General features: G+C 50.6%; 1 protein-coding gene across 2 annotated transcripts; it reads right to left on the bottom strand.

Moving 5' to 3' along the window:
* Window positions 1-6: 6 nt before the first annotated feature.
* On the bottom strand, window positions 7-13,858 carry Nudc (nuclear distribution C, dynein complex regulator). Of its 2 annotated transcripts, none has more exons than XM_021159865.2 (8): window positions 13,661-13,858; window positions 8,942-9,019; window positions 3,065-3,268; window positions 2,907-2,972; window positions 1,668-1,982; window positions 869-952; window positions 658-776; window positions 7-263 (listed from the first exon to the last, which is right to left on the bottom strand). In XM_021159865.2, the coding sequence occupies exons 1-8, from the start codon at window positions 13,739-13,741 to the stop codon at window positions 212-214; spliced, it is 999 nt and encodes a 332-aa protein (XP_021015524.1). In that variant the 5' UTR covers window positions 13,742-13,858; the 3' UTR covers window positions 7-211. The 2 variants fall into 2 exon arrangements, with proteins under 2 accessions (XP_021015524.1, XP_021015526.1); XM_021159867.3 differs by lacking the exon at window positions 13,661-13,858 and adding an exon at window positions 11,642-11,660.
* Between the last annotated feature and the right edge of the window lie 3,370 nt (window positions 13,859-17,228).

The raw sequence follows: 17,228 nt of genomic DNA, 5'->3' as shown, positions 1-17,228 counted from the left end.
CAGGTGGAAGAGGGTAAATAGTTTTAATGTGTAACAGGATGAATGGCAAGGACAAGACTCCCAAGACCCAGCCCTTCTCCAGTGAATCCTTGGAGCTCACACGCCTGGGAAGTCCCATGCCTGCCCCAGCCCTAAGGTTCCCAGGTCCCAGGAAAGGAAGTTGAGTGGCTAAGGGCTCAATTGCAAGAGTTCAGGAAGGTAAACCCAGGAACTAGTTGAATTTGGCCTTGGAGAAATCCATCTCTGGGTGCTGATCCATGAACCTAGGAAGCAGAAGTGGAAAAGTGACCTCAGCTATCCACCTCAGCCCTGAGCTACCGACCCTACTTCCTCACACTGGGCCTCACCTCAGAACCCTGAAAAACCTGGACCAAGCCTGCCTGCTTTTGAGCCCTTAGGCCGGAAGGGAAGTACCAGCAGTGGCACCAGGTTCCAGCAGGTGGCCATGGCTGCCTGTTACCTATTGCTTCCTCTTCTTAAGGTGGCCTTGTCCTAGAGGTGACAGCACCACACAGGGTAGGCTAGCCAAGACAGAACCATGAACTTGGCTAGTTTGTGCTGCAAGTGGGCAGGGCAGTCTGGAGTCCCATTTAGTGGCCCACTGCTGTCACCCAGGCCTTAGCCCCCAGCAATCCTCCCCATGCCTGAGTTGCTTACTTCTTCAGGATTTCCTGTTTCTTCTGCTCATCAGAGGTGGGCAGGCCCATGGACTTCTGCCTCTGGTCATACATCATCTTTTCCACCATGCTGCGAGTCTCACTGTCCAGGTCTGATAGCTAGGGACAGGCAGGGAGAAGAATGAGTGCAGCACTGGCCTACCTACCCCTGGAGCTCCACAGAAACGATTCCCAGGCCAACTGGGACTCACCTTGGAGTTCTCAGGATTAATCTTCTTGGTATTGATTTCGGGGTCACTGGTAACCAAACGGTTCCACCATTCCATCTTATTGATCTGAAGAGAAAAATCCATTCTATGACCTAGGAATTACAGCTCAACCCAAGGCCCATGCAGGCCTGTGCTGGGAGGGGGGGGGGGTACAGAAGAAGCAGACCTCTGCCTGCCCAGCAGCTGGGGAAGACACAGAGGCCAACAGTTGCAAATCAATCAACTGGGGCAAGAAAGCGTGCGGGTGGCCACTCAGCTGGAAGGAGAAGCTGGAGCACGACCTGGGCCTTAAGGCATTGCACGGAAACAAAGAAAAGGGAGTAGAGGTAAGAAAGGAGATTCAGGCTGGGAGGAAAATCAAGTACTGCCAGCGGTCAGAGGGCTGCAGCCAAAAAGCCAAGCCACCGTCTGCGCCAGGGGAAGGGAAGGGTCCATGTGCTCTCAGCTCTTTCCAGACACCACCTATATTCACCCTAGGAGTAAATATCCCACCTCTAGCAAGGTAAGAGTGGGAGACATGAGGGCTGTCTGGGGGCAGATTTCCGTACATTCTGTTACAACAGTGCCTGGCACAGCAGGTCTCAGACAAGCATGGAACAGAACCCACGTGCAAGCTGATGGAGAGGGATAGGCTTAGACCACTCAACCCCGACTCTGCCCATCCCACCCTAGCGAGGCACACAGGTAAACCTGACTATAAAGAGCGAAGTGAGGGATAAACCCACAAGGCAGGCAGCCCAGCCAATGGAGTCAGCAGCAGGGTAGGACGGGACGCTCGTACCTTCTCCAGATGCACTGTCACCACCTTGCCATCCTCGATGAGCCACGAGCTCTCCTCCACCTTTACTTCATTGTAGAGTTCTCCATCGACCACCGGTGGCTGTCCTTTAAGGCCCACCCGGAGATGCCGCCGCTGAATGTCCACCACCACATCCTTTCCCTTCAGCCGGAAGCTGACCCGGAAGGGCACTGCCAGATCCAGTTCTGACAGGGTCTGGGTCCAGCGGTAGTTGGGTAGGTCAGCCCCATTGCCTAGGTTGGGCTTCAGCTTTCCCTTGTCCTTCTCATCTTCCTCGTCTTCCTCCTCCTCTGCATCCTGTTCAGTCAGGGAAGCTCAGTGACTTACCTGACACACGGGACTTCCACCAAGCCAGGCCCAGAACGGCCGCTACACATAACAGCCACAAGAAAGCAAGCTAGGCATGGCAGGCCTGCACATCATGGGCCACTGGGAACTAAAGGTAAAACCAGGTCCCAATCTCTGCCAGAACAGCTCAAACTATACCATGTGACAGAGGCTGTGGCTGAGCTGCTGCCCCTCAGCCCACCCTGCATGCTGCCCTCTGACTCGGGAACAGTTTAAGAAATATTTCAAGTATATGAGTACTTTGCATCTAGGTCATGCCTGGTACCCACAGAGTTCAGAAGAACCCCTAAAACTGGAGTTAGAGACTGTTGTGAGCCACCACATAGGTGCTGAGAACCAAACCTGGGTCCTGTGCAAAAGCAACAAGTGCCCCTAACCACTGAGCCATCTTGTCAGTCCACCTGTGGATTTTCTTGTCCCAGGACTACGGCCAGCACAGTTACCAAAAAGTATTATTATTATTGTTGTTGCTATTATTATTAAAGACAGTCTTCTACCACCAGCAGCAGCAGCAGCAGCAGACAGTCTCTCTACAGAGCCCTGGCCATCCTGGGACTCAGAGAAGCACCTGCTTCTCTACCTCCTGAGTGCTGGGGTTAAACACTATGCCTGGGTTATAAGAAAATATTGTTTTATTTTCTATTGAGAAAGGTTCTCACTATATAGAACAACTTTGCATCAATCTTTTTGCCTCAGCCCACCAAGTGCTGAGATTATCATCATGGCCACCACACTGGCTCTGTTCTACTTTTTCCATGTGTTTGGGGTGGGGCTCTGCAGTATGGAAGGGTCCCAAGGCTGGGGACAGGGGAGGGTGAGGAGGGAATTCTACTGAAAGAAGAAGCCACAGTGCAGGCCCTGCTATTCTCTTACCTGCTTCCCTGGCGAGTCAAGGCTGCCGTTCTTGAGCTGGGCCTCCTGATCCTCTGCGTCCTTTTTCTGTGGTAGAGGACAGAGTTGAGACAAAGCCCTACTTCCCAGGCCAGTGCAGTAGGGTCGGGGTGAAGGAGATGAGGGTGGCGCAGCCTCACCTGGTCAATCTCCAGTTGCAGTCGCTCTGCCTCCTCATCAGTCAGCTCCTTGATCTGTGGCCCCGGGGTCTCTGCCTTGGCCTCCTTGGCCAGCCTGGCTGCCCGCTCTGCCTTCTCCCTGCGCTCGGTCTCCTGCCGAGCTCGTTTCTCTCTCCGGGCCTTCTGTGCCAGCTGGTTGTGGTGGTTGAAAGTCTGTGTGATCAGCTAAGGAGGACAGGAAAGCATCAGAGTAGAGACAGTGTCTTAAAGCCTAGGGACAGAGCACTGCCTACCCCAGTGTTACCACTGAGGCCGTTACAACAGCTGCACTGGTGAGGACGTGTCCCTAGCGGCTTCTGCTACAAGCAGAACTCCAGCTCAGCCCCTCCAGGAAGCCTTCCCTAAGCACTCAGGTCCATACTTCCTGTTCCCCGACCGCCTCTTTTCCTGCCTACATCCATCTTGGGCAGATAGCCCCAAATGGCAGCACTTAAATTCACAGCCAGAATCAGCAGGTTAGACCCCTCCCAAGGGAAGAAGCTGGGTTCATCCCTAGCCTGAGAGCCTCTGATTACAAGTCCTTTCACATCCACTGAGCAAGCTCCCATGATGCTTTGCCTCCACAGCACCTGTCCCGGGTCTGGAGTTTGACCCGAGTCATCCCACTCTAAATGCAGCCTGGGCCTACTTTGTTCTCACTAGAATGAGGTTGCTGCCTTCCTCGCTGCTCAGCCTCCAGCACCAGCACAAACCTCTCTCCAGTCTCACCTCCAGCTGACTCTCAACAGACTCAGAAACTGCAACTTTGTGGCCTCCACACTTGAAACAAAGCACACACCTCACGTGACCAGTGCTCAATAAACCATCTCCCAAGCCCCTCTGCAGCTAAGCAGGAGGGGAGACGAAGTCACGGAGTCACCCATAAGCTTCCCCCACCCAAGGTTCTGCCAAAACCTGTGACCCTTCTACCCGTCACTCCCAGCCCCTGCCCCATGCCACACTGTCAGCTTCAGACAGACTGCAAGGGTAAAAGACACCCAAGTGCCACCAATAAGGGGAATGACAGGAGTGAGGGAAATGCTAGGCATGGCAGGGCATCTCAGAGGCATCTGCGGAGAGAAACAGAGGTCACGAAGCAACTGCAGCAGAGGCTGCTCCACCACAGAGCCTTGTCACCAGCTTGTAATCATGGGGACCTTGAACTCACTCCTTGGCCAAGGAGTGGCAGGAACAAGGGCCCTCCCCTCTTCCAATCCCATAAATCACGTCACAACCCACTTGTCCTATTACTTCCTAGCCCCGGGAGGTTTAAAGAGGGCAGAGAAGAGCTACTGGGCAAAGTCAAGGCCAACTAGAACAGCCTGACCCTTCTTCCCGGGCCCCTCCCACCAAAGAACACACTAGCAGTGGCCTAGGTAGAAGCTGTGGAGGTCCTGGGGTCAAGCCTCAGTCACTGACACACTGTTAGGAACTACGTGCTGGCAGGTGGGGAAGGGTGAGCTGTTCTGGACCTGATGGGTGAGCATCAGTGTTTTCTTTACTGAGCTGACAGGGACAAGAATGGTTCGTTCTATCAGTCTGGTAGGTCAGACCACAGAGTCACTTAAACCCAACCCAAAGACACATGAACCCGACCCTGACCACACTCAGGGTTAGCAACACATTCAAAAGCAATGGACAACAGGGGAATTCATCTGGTCAGGGTCGCTCAAGGATGGGTCCTGTTGATTCTGTCTTCTAGCTCCGCCTAACCAATCTCCCTCTTTCCCAGCCTGGGTTGGAATGGCAGACCAGGCCCCTGCCCTTTCTCAACTTCTAAACTGCCCCACAGGCCCCAGCTAGGAAACGCCTAGAGTTGGGGTGTGTGTGTTTGTTACAGAGTTGGCAGCCTTACACAGCATGGCCCACTCCTCCGGCCTGCAGCCTACCACACTCAGGCTGCCCAGGTCCTTCTGTTTGGCCTGTCCCCTGCTGACTGGCTCTGACTCCTCAGGACACTGATGCTCACCCCTGGCTGGAGCTAGTGTGTATGGTGCATGTGTGTAACTTTTCTTTGGGTAACTACCACACTCTGCTGTTTGTTGCTCCCTTTACTTGGGACAACCTTGTTCCTTGGGGCTAGCCCCATGCCATTGTGGCTCTCAGGCCACCTTTTCTGTTTCTCACAATGCCAAGCTCCCTGTCTTCTGAAGACCAAGGCCCACCCCGTCAGCAGCACCTTTCTTCCTGAGCGGAAGGATGAGAGCTGTGCTCATGCCCCCTCCCCCAAAGTTGGACCCCACCTCATCTCTCTGTAGCATCTCAAATCCTCAACCATTTTTCTGAACATAGAGTAATTTTACAAAACATTTATTACACTAACTGGGAAGTATATCTGTTCAAACATTTATAGAATTTAAATAAATTTAAAAAAAAAAATCAGTGACACAGCCAAGCATGGCAGCTCACTCCTGCAGCCCCATCCTTCTGAAGGCAGAGGCAGAAAAGTCTCAAGTTTGCGGCTATCTGTGCCCTATATATCAAGACTCTGACTGGGGTGGAGCAAGGCCCTAAGGGTTAGTCCCCAGTACCACACACACAAATAACGAAATGACCAAAACGTAGACTCCTTGCTAACAGCCAAAGACAGAGGGGAGGCAGCGAGGTGTACCTAAGCTAGACATAGGGAATTGGGGAAGCAAGGGACAGCATGACAAACGTGTGACAGACACTGACAGTGTTTGTTTACATGGGGGCCTGGCACTGGTGCTGATCCACAGTCTCACACGAGTGTCCGTTGACCTAGGCTCCCTCTTGACTGATTTGGTAACAACCCTGGCGCACCTTTACTCAAGCCCATGAGTTTTAACAGTGGAAGAAAACCCCACCTCATGGGTCACCTTGGAAACACAGTAATTACTCTGAAAGCAGTGAGTCTGGGCTCTTTCTGCATAGCCTCTCCATAGAAGCAAATGGCTAGTGAGGGAGCTACAAATAAGGAACGACAGAGGAATGACAGAGTACCACTGAACAGTAGTAAGCCCAGGCATGAGCGAGCAACAGCGGGGGAGTGCACAGCGAAACCACTCAGAGCTTCATTCATCCTGCCTGACTAGCTGTAACCTAGTTCTAGGGAGGAAAAGGAGACAGATCAAGCCTGGAGGTCTAGCTGTCAGCATCCCTGCAGAGCAAAGAAACACTACACCCACCGGGGGCATGAGCTACAGCAAGAAACCAAGTCTTGGGGGCTGGTGAGATAGCTCAGCAGGTCAGAGCAATGACTGCTCTTCTGAAGGTCCAAAGGTCCTGAGTTCAAATCCCAGCAACCACATGGTGGCTCACAACCATCTGTAATGAGATCTGATGCCCTCTTTTGCTGCGTCTGATGATAGCTGCAGTATGCTTATGTATAATCATAAATAATTCTTTGGGCTGAAGCAAGCAGGGACTGAGCAAGCAGGGTTGACCAGAGCAAGCAGAGGTCCTAAAAATTCAATTCCCAACAACCATATAAAGGCTCATCTGTACCATCTACACAGCTACAGTGTACTCATATACATTAAATAAATAAATCTTCAAAAGAAAGAAAGAGCCTAGCCGGGCGTGGTGGCGCACGCCTTTAATCCCAGCACTCGGGAGGCAGAGGCAGGCGGATTTCTGAGTTCGAGGCCAGCCTGGTCTACAAAGTGAGTTCCAGGACAGCCAGGGTTATACAGAAAAACCCTGTCTCGAAAAACCAAAAAAAAAAAAAAAAAGAAAGAGCCTAAGTCTTTCCCCTGGTTCTTGCTTGACACAAAGCCCATAAGCCCTTGGTATTTCTAGACTGGTGGGAACACCTTATGTTGGATGGAAACCAGGTCAGTTAGAATCCTGTATGCTCAGGATGGGCTGGCTCCAGGAAGACTGGGCAGGAACTGAGAGCTGGATCTGACGAGCCCCTCCCCTCTGCCCTCCACCACCCCACCCCCCACCTCCCAGCACAGGAAGGCAGTGGGAAGAACCTGCAGACCGAGGTGCTCAGCAGCCAATGGTTTAGTTAGCCACACTTATACAATTAAAGTCCCCAAAAGTCCCCTAAACAGTGGGGTCTAGACCATTCCTAGTTGCTGCACATCAAGATGCTGGGGCACAAGCCCAGAGGACATGGAAGCGCCACACCCTGATGCACAAATCTGCTTCTTCTGCTTCTGTATCAATGTGTGTGCGTGTGAGTGTGTGTGAGTGTGCGCGCGTGCGTGAGACGTTGCATGAAGGCCTAACTGCCCTGGAACTCACTACATAAACCAGGCAGGTCTCAAACCCAAGAGATCTCCTGCCTCTGCCTCCGGAGTGCCTCCAAGTATCTTTTAGAATAAAACTGAAAATTGAGACTACAGGAAAAGCATGCAAGCTCAGTGCAATGTGCCCTCAGCAGCAAAGTTGGTAAGTACTGACGTAAGGGGTGTGTCAAAGGACTGGGCTTCTTACATCTCATGACAGGCACCTGGGAGGCAGAAGCAGTGGAGTCTTGACTTGGAGCCCAGCCTGGTCTACATAGTGAGTGCCAAGTCAGCCAGGGCTATGTAGACAGACTCTTTCCCTCTCTCACAAACACCACTCATTCCTATGTACATCTCTGTGCTGGTGTGCCCATCTGAGTACAAGTGACCATGAAGGCTGAAGACTGCATTGGATCCTCTCCAGCCGGTTACAGGCAGTAGTGAGCTTACCTGATATGGGTTCTGGGAAACACAGAGTCCCTCCGCTGCAGCTGCCTCTTACAGAGCCTTCTCCCCAGGCCCCTCCCCCTTTGCCTATTCTGAATAATGTTATCAGAATCACAGGTGTGTGTCTTCCCAATTTTGCCCAGAACCGGATCTCCTTGGTGTGGTGATTCTGTTTTTATGCTAGAGGAGCTGTCCTGACATTGCCATCGACTGTGCCCAGGGATGCCAACCTCTGCACATCTTTGTCAACACTTAGTTCCTAGTGTTCCTATCTCCTTTTTAAGTGTACCTGGCTGGTCTCAAACACAAGGCTTAAGCCAAACTCCTGCCTCAGCCTCCCCGGGCACCGAGTATGTAGCAGCACACACAGAGTTCCTGTTTTGTTTGAGTCTGAGGCAGGAGCTCATGTGACTTGAGGGAAAGGGGCAGTAGGTCTGACACAGAGTCTAATGAGCCAACCTAGAGGTCGACTGCATAGCCAAGGATAACCAAAACTCAAGCCAGGCGTGGTGGCGCACGCCTTTAATCCCAGCACTCGGGAGGCAGAGGCAGGCGGATTTCTGAGTTCGAGGCCAGCCTGGTCTACAAAGTGAGTTCCAGGACAGCCAGGGCTATACAGAGAAACCCTGTCTCGAAAAACCAAAAAAAAAAAAAAAAAAAAAAGGATAACCAAAACTCTTAAGCTTGTGCAACCACCTCCTACGTGCGGAGATCACAGGCTTGAGGCACTGTGCCTGTCATTTTTTAATTGTCACTTTCTTTTGTGAGATGGGAATCGCATGCTATAGCTCCAGGTGGCCTCAAACTCAGTGCTAAGACTACAGGCATGTATCACCATGCCTGTTTTAAGCTTCAAATTTTAATGTCTGTCCACTCCTGCAACCCAGATAACCAGTAAAAGCCTTGTCAGGGTGAGGGCGAGTCAGGACATAAGGCAAGCCCAGTGCAAACTGGTCTCCACGGTGTTTCTCTCACAGTACAGTCCAAAACTTTGCAGACTGTAAAACATCTCTGAGCCAACTTCCTCTTCCATAAAATGGGATGGCTGACTCCATTAAACTGGTCAAGAATCACAGGAAACTCATGGGAAAAGGACGGGGTGGGGGTGGGGGGGTCACTGACATTCCCTTCCCCAGCCCCGTTCTGCTCCGGCCTGGGAAGGCCAGGTGAGCTTCCCAGGCCCGCCCAAGGAAAGGGGGTCCCCGGCACTCACCTTCTCTGCCATCCCCTCTTCTCCTCCAATGAAAAAGTCTGTTTTGCGTCGAAGGAAGCTGAAGAAGGTGTTCACAAGCTGGAAGACAGAGGAGGAAGCTGAGGCCCAGGGCTCAGGATGGGGGCCCTCAACTCCAGACAGCTCCCTAGTTTAGGGAGAATTTGAACTTGAACATTTTTACTCTGCACCGCCAACCTGAGCAGCCGGCCTCCCTCCAGGCTCCTGCAGTCGGCTCAGCTTGTGTGTATGTACACACATTCACAGTGGACCCACCAGACACACTTCTTCTGCATCTGTGATTTGAAATGCCTTGACCAAGCCTTCATTGCCAGACAGAAAAGTCAAAGGCCCCACAGAGACAGCTCAATGGGAAGGGCCCTTGTGCCAAGTCTGACAACTTGAGTTCCACTGCCCCCTAAAAATAAAGTAATTCTTAAGAAGCTGGGCATGAAGCTGGGTGGTGGTAGCACACACCTTTAATCCCAGACTAAGGAAGTGGAGGTAGCAACCCCTCAGTTCGAGGCCAGCCTGACCTACAGACCAAATTCCGGGACAGCCAGGACTACAGAGAAACCCAGTCTCAAAGGGGGAAAAAGAAAGAGATGCTGGGCATAGTGCCTTCCTCTCAAGTACACAAGAAAGAGCAGAGGAACAGCCTGACATATCAAGAGCGCAGAAGGACACACATGGTGGCACACACTTTAAATCCAGCATTTGGAAGGCAGGTGGGAATCTCTGTGAGTTCTATGTTGACAAAGGATATTAAGACCCTGTCTCAAACAACGAAGTGTAGCAGATGTCTATAATCCCAGGAGGCTAAGGCAGGAGGAACAGAGTTCAAGGCCAGCCTTAGCTACATGGCAAATTTCAGGCATCCTGAGTTATGACATCATCCCACAAAAACAAGGAACCAGTTGAGATGGCTCAGTGGTACCTACCAATCAAGATTCTATTCCCAGAATCCACATAGCAGAAGCATAGAACCACTCCTTCAGCATCCCTGCCCCCAGGCAGAGTGCTTGCCCAGCACGCTGAAGCCAGGGTCTCTGAGCAACTCATAAAACCAAGTACAGTGGGGTGAACATTTATGATCCTAGCACTCACAGGCAAGGGACTTGAGAGGCCAGCCTGGCACACAAGTGAATCCATCACACTGGTAGTAACAATCCAGGCTAAAGGTTGAGTGGGGTGACCCTGTCTTCCAGACAGGAGAGCTGAGGTGGGCTATGGCTGAGTAGGAGAAATGCTCTGCTAGGGACTTGGCTGTGGATGTTCCTTCCTAACTTTCTAACACTGCAGGGCTTGATCCTCAGACCTTATTCAGATCAACTGTAACAACAGATGCCTGCCCTCAGGTTGGCAAGGGGACTGAGCCCTGATGAGCACTTCCTGCTCTCACAGAGCCCCTGGATTTAGTTCCGGGCACTTGAGATGGCTGCTCAGAGTCATCTGTAACTCCAGATCTGACAAGCTCATCTGGCCTCAAAGTACCAGGAGCACACATACTGCACACACAATACACTCGCAGGCGAACATTCACCTGTAATGTAAAAATAAGTAAATGTAAAATAAAGAAAGAAAAAAGAAGCCCTGAAGAGGCACAGACAGACGGATGGACGGTTGCCTACAAAGGCCAGAGTAGGAGTCCCTGAAGCTGGAATTACATGGTGAATTACATGGGAATCAAAGTCGGGTCTTCTAGAAGAGGATGTGCTCTGAAGTTAGCCATCTCTCAGAGCACTGTTGCTTTCCAGACGGGATCTTACCGTAGAGTCCAACCAGCCTCAAACTCCCAGAGACACACCTGCCTTTGCCTTGAGTGCTGGAATTCAAAGTGTGCAGTACCACACCTCTAGAATTTTTCGAATGAGAATAACTGAGTGTGGCGGCACAGTGCTGAGGAGGCTGAGGCAGGAGGATCACGGGTTTACAGTCAGCCTCAGCTATGCAGTGGGACTTGTCTCATTTCCCACAGAAATGCTGGTTTAGGTTTTTTGGTTTTTTTGTTTTTCAAGACAGGGTTTCTCTGTATATCCCGGGCTGTCCTGGAACTCACTTTGCAGACCAGGCTGGCCTCGAACTCAGAAATCTGCCTGCCTCTGCCTCCCGAGTGCTGGGATTAGGCATGCACCACCACGCCCGGCTCCTAGTTATTTATCCCCATGCTGTGATTTAAAAAAAAAAACAAGCAAGCAAAAAATACAACCAACAACCAAAACCACAGACCTGTGGAAAGCAACTTAAGAGGGGAAAGGGTTTATTTTGACCTATAGCTTCAGGCTTGGCCCATCACAGTGGGAAAGACAAGGAGCAAAAGCTTAGGGAGCCGGGCCGTGGTGGCGCATGCCTTTAATCCCAGCACTTAGGAGGCAGAGGAGGTGGATTTCTGAGTTCGAGGCCAGTCTGGTCTACAGAGTGAGTTCCAGGACAGCCAGGGCTATACAGAAAAACCACGTTGGGGAGGGGGGGAGCAAAGCTTAGGGAGATGGTCACCTCACATCCACAGCAAGCTGGGAGCACTGAAATCATGTCTTGGCTCAAGTGTTTTATGACAGGGCCATGCTCAGTCAACTCCTGGGGGGAGAAGCACAAGCTGGTGCCGGTCCCCAGTTAGCACAACGACTCTCACTTGCCCCAGCCCCAGTGAAAGGTTCTGAATCTGAGGCAGAACTTATCCTAACAGGCGGGCGCCATCCCTACCTCTAGACACTGAATTCACAGAAACAAAGTGAATTCACTCCCAAACACTTTCACATTGTGTCAGTTTAGGACACGCAGACAAGAAGGTTCACATTTGCAGATTAGACAGACTCCCCCACTTCAAGGGTTTAGAAGCCCTGGGTTAACACAGGCACCTAGAGAAAAAGACTTCGAATCAGTTTTATGTGCCTTGACACAAGTTAAAGTCATCAGCGAGGAGGGAACTCCAATTAAGAAAATGCCTCCATACGATCAGGCTGCGGACAAGCCTCTAGAGCAGCTGCTTAAGGAAATTGACGGAACCCAGCCTATTGGGGGCGAGACCATCCCTGGGCTGGTGGTCCTGGGTTCTGGAAAGGCGGAGCAAGCCATGAGGAGCAAGCCAGTAAGCAATGCCCCTCTATGGCCGTTGCATCCGCTCCTGGCTCCAGCTCTGGCCCCCACTGCTTTTGATGATGAGCTGGTTCTGTGAACCTGTGAGTGAGATAAGGCCTTTCATCAAGCTGCTCTTCCTGCTTCATCACAGCAGTGGTCACTCTGACCAAGACAGAATGGAAAGCCATCCCCAGTGACGGGTGGCAGGATCCCGTCTCCTTGGGGACTTGGGGGTCTGGCTTTGGGTAAACTTGTCACTCTCTGACCCTCAGGTGCTTACAGAATGGAATATGTGGGAAGTCAGCCACAGGCTTTTCTACCTCTGCCAGCTCATCTGCTACACATCCACTGTGTGAACTAGGTCTGGCCATTCAACATCACCTATGGGTTATTTGGGGGTTATTATATTTGTGGGTCTTACTATATATCCCTGCTTGGCTTAGAAGTTGCTACACTGACCAGGCTAACCTCTAACTTGTAGCAATTTTCCTGCCTCTTCCTCCCCAGTGCTAGGACTCCAGTCACGCACCATCATATCCTGACAAGATGAATCACTAGGTAAAAGTGACTGCCTCAAAATCCTAGCAACTCAACCCTAAAAACCCAGATACTGGTGGCAGGAATGAACTGGCCCCTTAAAACTGCCCTGTCACAAACACTACTACTACTACTAATAATAATAATAATAAATTTCTTTGATTTTGTTTTTTTTTTTTCCGAGACAAGGCTTCTCCGTATAGCCCAAGCTGTACTAGAACTCGTTCTGTAGACTAGGCTGGCCTCAAATTCAAAGATCCACCTGCCTCTGGCTCCTGAGTGCTGGGATTAAAGGAACACACGGCTCCAAATAATTTTTTAAAGCAAGAAACTCTCAAGAGATTCCCCAAATGCCAAGCCTAGTCTCTTCCGTGTCTGCATCCCCAGGATCCAGTCTTATTATGTCTGGTACACGACAATGACAAATACTTAGGTGCCAGGCAGGGTGGCCCACATCCAAGTTCCCGCACTTTGAAGACAGTGGGAGAAGGATGACCCTGATTTGGCAGTCACTTGGTCTATATAGCAAGTTCTGGGTAAGTCATGGATCTAGAGCAAGACCCTGACTCAAGAAAAAGAAAACAACAGGAGCTGATATTCCTAAACTTCATCTCACAAACGAGGTAACTGAGGCTAGACCAGGAGGAAGCTTAACCTACAGGTCTCCGGTTCACTTCCTCAGTCAGTATACTTTCAAATATAAAGAGACCACGTGCTAACCGCCCCCCCTGGCTCTCACTACCCTACACAGTATTGATAGGCAGGCTCCACTCTGGATAAGATGCAGATCACATCTAGAAGAGTCGGCCCAGAGATGCTCTAAAGGGTAATCACCATTAGGGATGCTCTACACAGTAACCATTAAAATGAAAGCAGAAACACCCGTGGAGCGCAGAGTGGGTGCGGAAGCTCTGGGGTCACTCTGGGACAAGGAAAACTGCTCTTGGGGGCTAGGTGCAGGGCGCTGACGGCGTTGGAGCGAGACTTCACTCGCGGACTGGTCAGACCGGAAGCTGGGGCACGGGGACCCGGGGACCTGCGCGGCCGGGGTGGGGGAGGTCTCGGCCGTCCGCGGAGAAGGGCTGCGGCGCGGGCCACGTCGTTTACCTCCTGCACGCCGCCCTCGTGCTGCTGCGCCATGGCCAGCAGCATGCCGTCGAAGCGCTCCTCCTCCTGCTCCCCTCCCATCGTGCTGCGCCCCGAGCTCCGCTCTCGCGTTCTGCGATGCCCGCGCTCCCCACGGTTCGCGCGGGCCCAACGGCTCCCCTCGCTAGCCTTCCGCAGCGGAGCCGGAAACACGCAGGAGCCGCCCGGCCGTGCGGGCCCGCCCTTCCCGGCTTTCTTCCCGCCTCCCCGCCCATCGGTGCCCATTGAGCTCCCGGAACACAACCCGCTTCTCCGGCCATTGGCTAAGCCGAGGAGCAAATCAACAGTCGCGGCCCCAAGGCAGTGGGCGGGGCTCGCGGCCGCAGAGTTTGGCTTGAGTTGCTATGGTCACCAGATACCTGGGAGCTTTCTAGAAAGCTCTGAGCTCACATCTTAATAGGGCTGGAAGTTTTGATCAAGTGATACCGTTAGCCTTCTCCTCCTACAAGCCGCAGTTAAGACTCAGGAAAACACTCACCAAAGGGTCAAACTACTCCATCTTACTACACTAGACTTTTAAGAAAAGAGCACAAAATTGTAGTTTAAGTAGACCAGTTTTACAAACTGTTTGCACTTGGATTAATGCTCTTTCATTACTGTCTGAAAATCCTTTAGTTTTTCTGGGTTTTTTGTTTTTGTTTTTGTTTTTGTTTTGTCGTTGCTGCTGGCGGCAGAGGTGAGGGCTTGTTTTGTTGAGACATGCTCGGTGTTTCCAAGGCAAAGACAAACTTGTGTTCCTGGCCTGCCTTCCTTCACCTCCAAGCACTGAGATCGCAGGCTTGTATAGCCTGAAGATTCCCCACCGCCGGCGTGTACATTTATTTATTACTTTGTAAACCTGTGAGTGCTATACTGTTAAAAGATTATTAACTTTTCTAGAGAGCCTGGCTGTCTCACACCTTGGAATAGGAACTCTTAAGGGTTGACCATCACTCCCAAAGAGCAGGTTCCTTCTATCAGATTGAGGTCTCTGAGGGCTGGTCTGGGTCATCTCCATGTTAGAAGCTGTGCTGATTAATTTTATATTAACTTGACATAAGCTAGAGTCAGCAGAGAGGAGGGTGCCACAATTGAGAAAATGCATCCTTAAGATCCTTCTGTAGGCAAACCTGTTAGTGATTGATGGAGAAGGGCCAGCCCATAGTGGGTGGGGCTATCTGTGGGCTGGTGGTCTTGAGTTCTATAAGGAAGCAACACCCTCTATGATCTCTGCATTAGCTCCTGCCTCCAGGTTCCTACCCTGTTTCTATTCTTACTTTCTTCAAAGATGGACTAATATGTGGAAATGTAAGCCAAATAAACCTTTTTCTCCCCAATCTGTTTTTGGTCATAGTATTTCATCACAGCAAAAGAAACCCTAGTACAAGCCAGGCAGTGGTGGCGCACGCCTTTAATCCCAGCACTTGGGAGGCAGAGGCAGGTGGATTTCTGAGTTTGAGACCAGCCTGGTCCACAGAGTGAGTTCCAGGACAGCCAGGGCTACACAGAGAAACCCTGTCTCAAAAAATGAAAGAAAGAAAGAAAGAAAGAAAGAAAGAAAGAAAGAAAGAGAGAGAGAGAGAGAGAGAGAAAGAAAGAAAGAAAGAAAGAAAGAAAGAAAGAAAGAAAGAAAGAAAAGAAAGAAAGAGGAGGAGAAGGAGAAGGAAGGAGAAGGAGGAAGAAGGAGAAGAAGAAGAGAGGAAAGGAAAGGAAAGGGAAGGAAAGGAAAGGAAAGGAAAGGAAAGGAAAGGAAAGGAAAGGAAAGGAAAGGAAAGGAAAACCCTAATACAGAAGGCCTGGACTTCTCTGAGCAAATGGCTTGTATTCAGACTCTGGGCTATAGTAATCCTAGTCCTAGCCTTCTCTCACTCTTCAGGTATCTTTTTCCTCAGTTTTCTCTTCCTGAATAGGATTGACAGCAACAACCATGATGTCAGTCTGTCCTCAGGAAGGGCCGGAGTGCGCCAAGGGCATTACATCCTCAAACACCACTTTGACCCTGCAGACAAAAAGGGAAAGCACTGTCAAAGCAGAGTTTCTGTCAAGCTTAAAAAATAAGAAAGTTAGCCAGGCAGTAGTGGTGCACGCCTTTAATCCCAGCACTCTGGAGGCAGAGGCAGGTAGATCTGAGTTCAAGAACAGCCTGGTCTACAAGAGTGAGTTCAAGAACAGCTAGTTCTACACAGAAAAACCTTGTCTCTAAAAATAAAATAAAATAAAAATGTTTTTATTCAATTTTTAAAACAATTTTTTTTTTTTTTTTTTTTGGTTTTTCGAGACAGGGTTTCTCTGTGTAGCCCTGGGTGTCCTGGAATTCACTCTGTAGACCAGGCTGGCCTCGAACTCAGAAATCTGCCTGCTTCTGCCTCCCGAGTGCTGGGATTAAAGACGTGCGCCACCACTGCCAGGCTAGTTAGGGTTACTATTAGTATGATTGTCTTAGTTAGAGTTTCATTGCTGTGAAGAGACACCATGGCAACTCTTATAAAGGACAACATTTCATAGCTTATAGGGTCAGAGGTTCAGTCCATTATCATCATGGCAGGAAGCATGGCAGCGTCTGAATAGGTACTAGAGGAGCTGAGGGATCTACCTCTTGTTCCGAAGGCAGCTAAAAGACTGACTTCCAGGAAGCTGGGAAGGGAGTTTCAAAACCCACCCCCCCCCCCGACAGTGACAACACTTCCTCCATCAGGGCCACACCTCCCAAACCTCCCAATCATGCCACTCTGTGGGCCAAGTACATTCAAACCACCACAGTAAAGAAACACCATGACCAAAAGCAAGTTGGGAAGGAAAGGGTTTATTTAGTTTACACTTCCAGGTTAATGATCATCCTTGAAAGACATCAAGACATCAGGACAGGAACTCAAACAGGACATGACAGAAACCTGGAGGCTGGAGCTAATGCAGAGACCATGGAAGGGTACTGCTTACTGGCTGGCTCATCATGGCTTACTCAGCTAACCCAGTCCCACTAGCCTAGAGATAGCCCCACCCACCATGGGCTAGGACTCCCCCCATCAATCACTAATTGTGAAAATTCCCTATTGACTCGTTTACAACCTGATCTTATAGAGTCGGTTTCTTTTTTTTTTTTTTTTTTTTTTGGTTTTTCGAGACAGGGTTTCTCTGTGTAGCCCTGGCTGTCCTGGAACTCACTTTGTAGACCAGGCTGGCCTCGAACTCAGAAATCCGCCTGCCTCTGCCTCCCGAGTGCTGGGATTAAAGGCGTGCGCCACCACGCCCGGCTCTAGAGTCGGTTTCTTAATTGAGGTTCCCTCCTGTTAAATGACTTTAGTTTGTATCAAACTGACATAAAAGTAGCCAGCATACAAGGCTACATAGTAAAACCCTGTCTCTGAAATGAAAAAACAAAAAAACCCAGCTCCACCACCAAGTAGCTAGGAGATACAATCTATACCTGATACAATTTAGAGGTTGGGGGAGGAAGATCCTTCTTTGAAAGCCTGCCTAGCCTAGGAGAGCGAGATTAAGACCAGCCTGAGTGTACTGGCTGGTTTTGTATGTCAACTTGACACAGGCTGGA

Source organism: Mus caroli, unplaced genomic scaffold, assembly GCF_978045245.1.
Source record: "Mus caroli unplaced genomic scaffold, Mus_caroli_1 scaffold_6, whole genome shotgun sequence".
NCBI classification, from domain to species: domain Eukaryota; kingdom Metazoa; phylum Chordata; class Mammalia; order Rodentia; family Muridae; genus Mus; species Mus caroli.
Note: the sequence above shows the minus strand (reverse complement) of the source record. Positions and strands in the feature narration are given on the sequence as shown.

Excerpts from the sequence above, each read along its gene's own strand:
- Nudc (XM_021159865.2), bottom strand. The coding sequence starts at position 13,741 with ATGGGAGGGGAGCAGGAGGAGGAGCGCTTCGACGGCATGCTGCTGGCC. Across the intron at positions 9,020-13,660 it reads ACGAGGGCGGCGTGCAGGAG|CTTGTGAACACCTTCTTCAG; the intron begins GTAAACGACGTG and ends TCTGTCTTCCAG. Across the intron at positions 1,983-2,906 it reads TTGACTCGCCAGGGAAGCAG|GATGCAGAGGAGGAGGAAGA; the intron begins GTAAGAGAATAG and ends CTGACTGAACAG.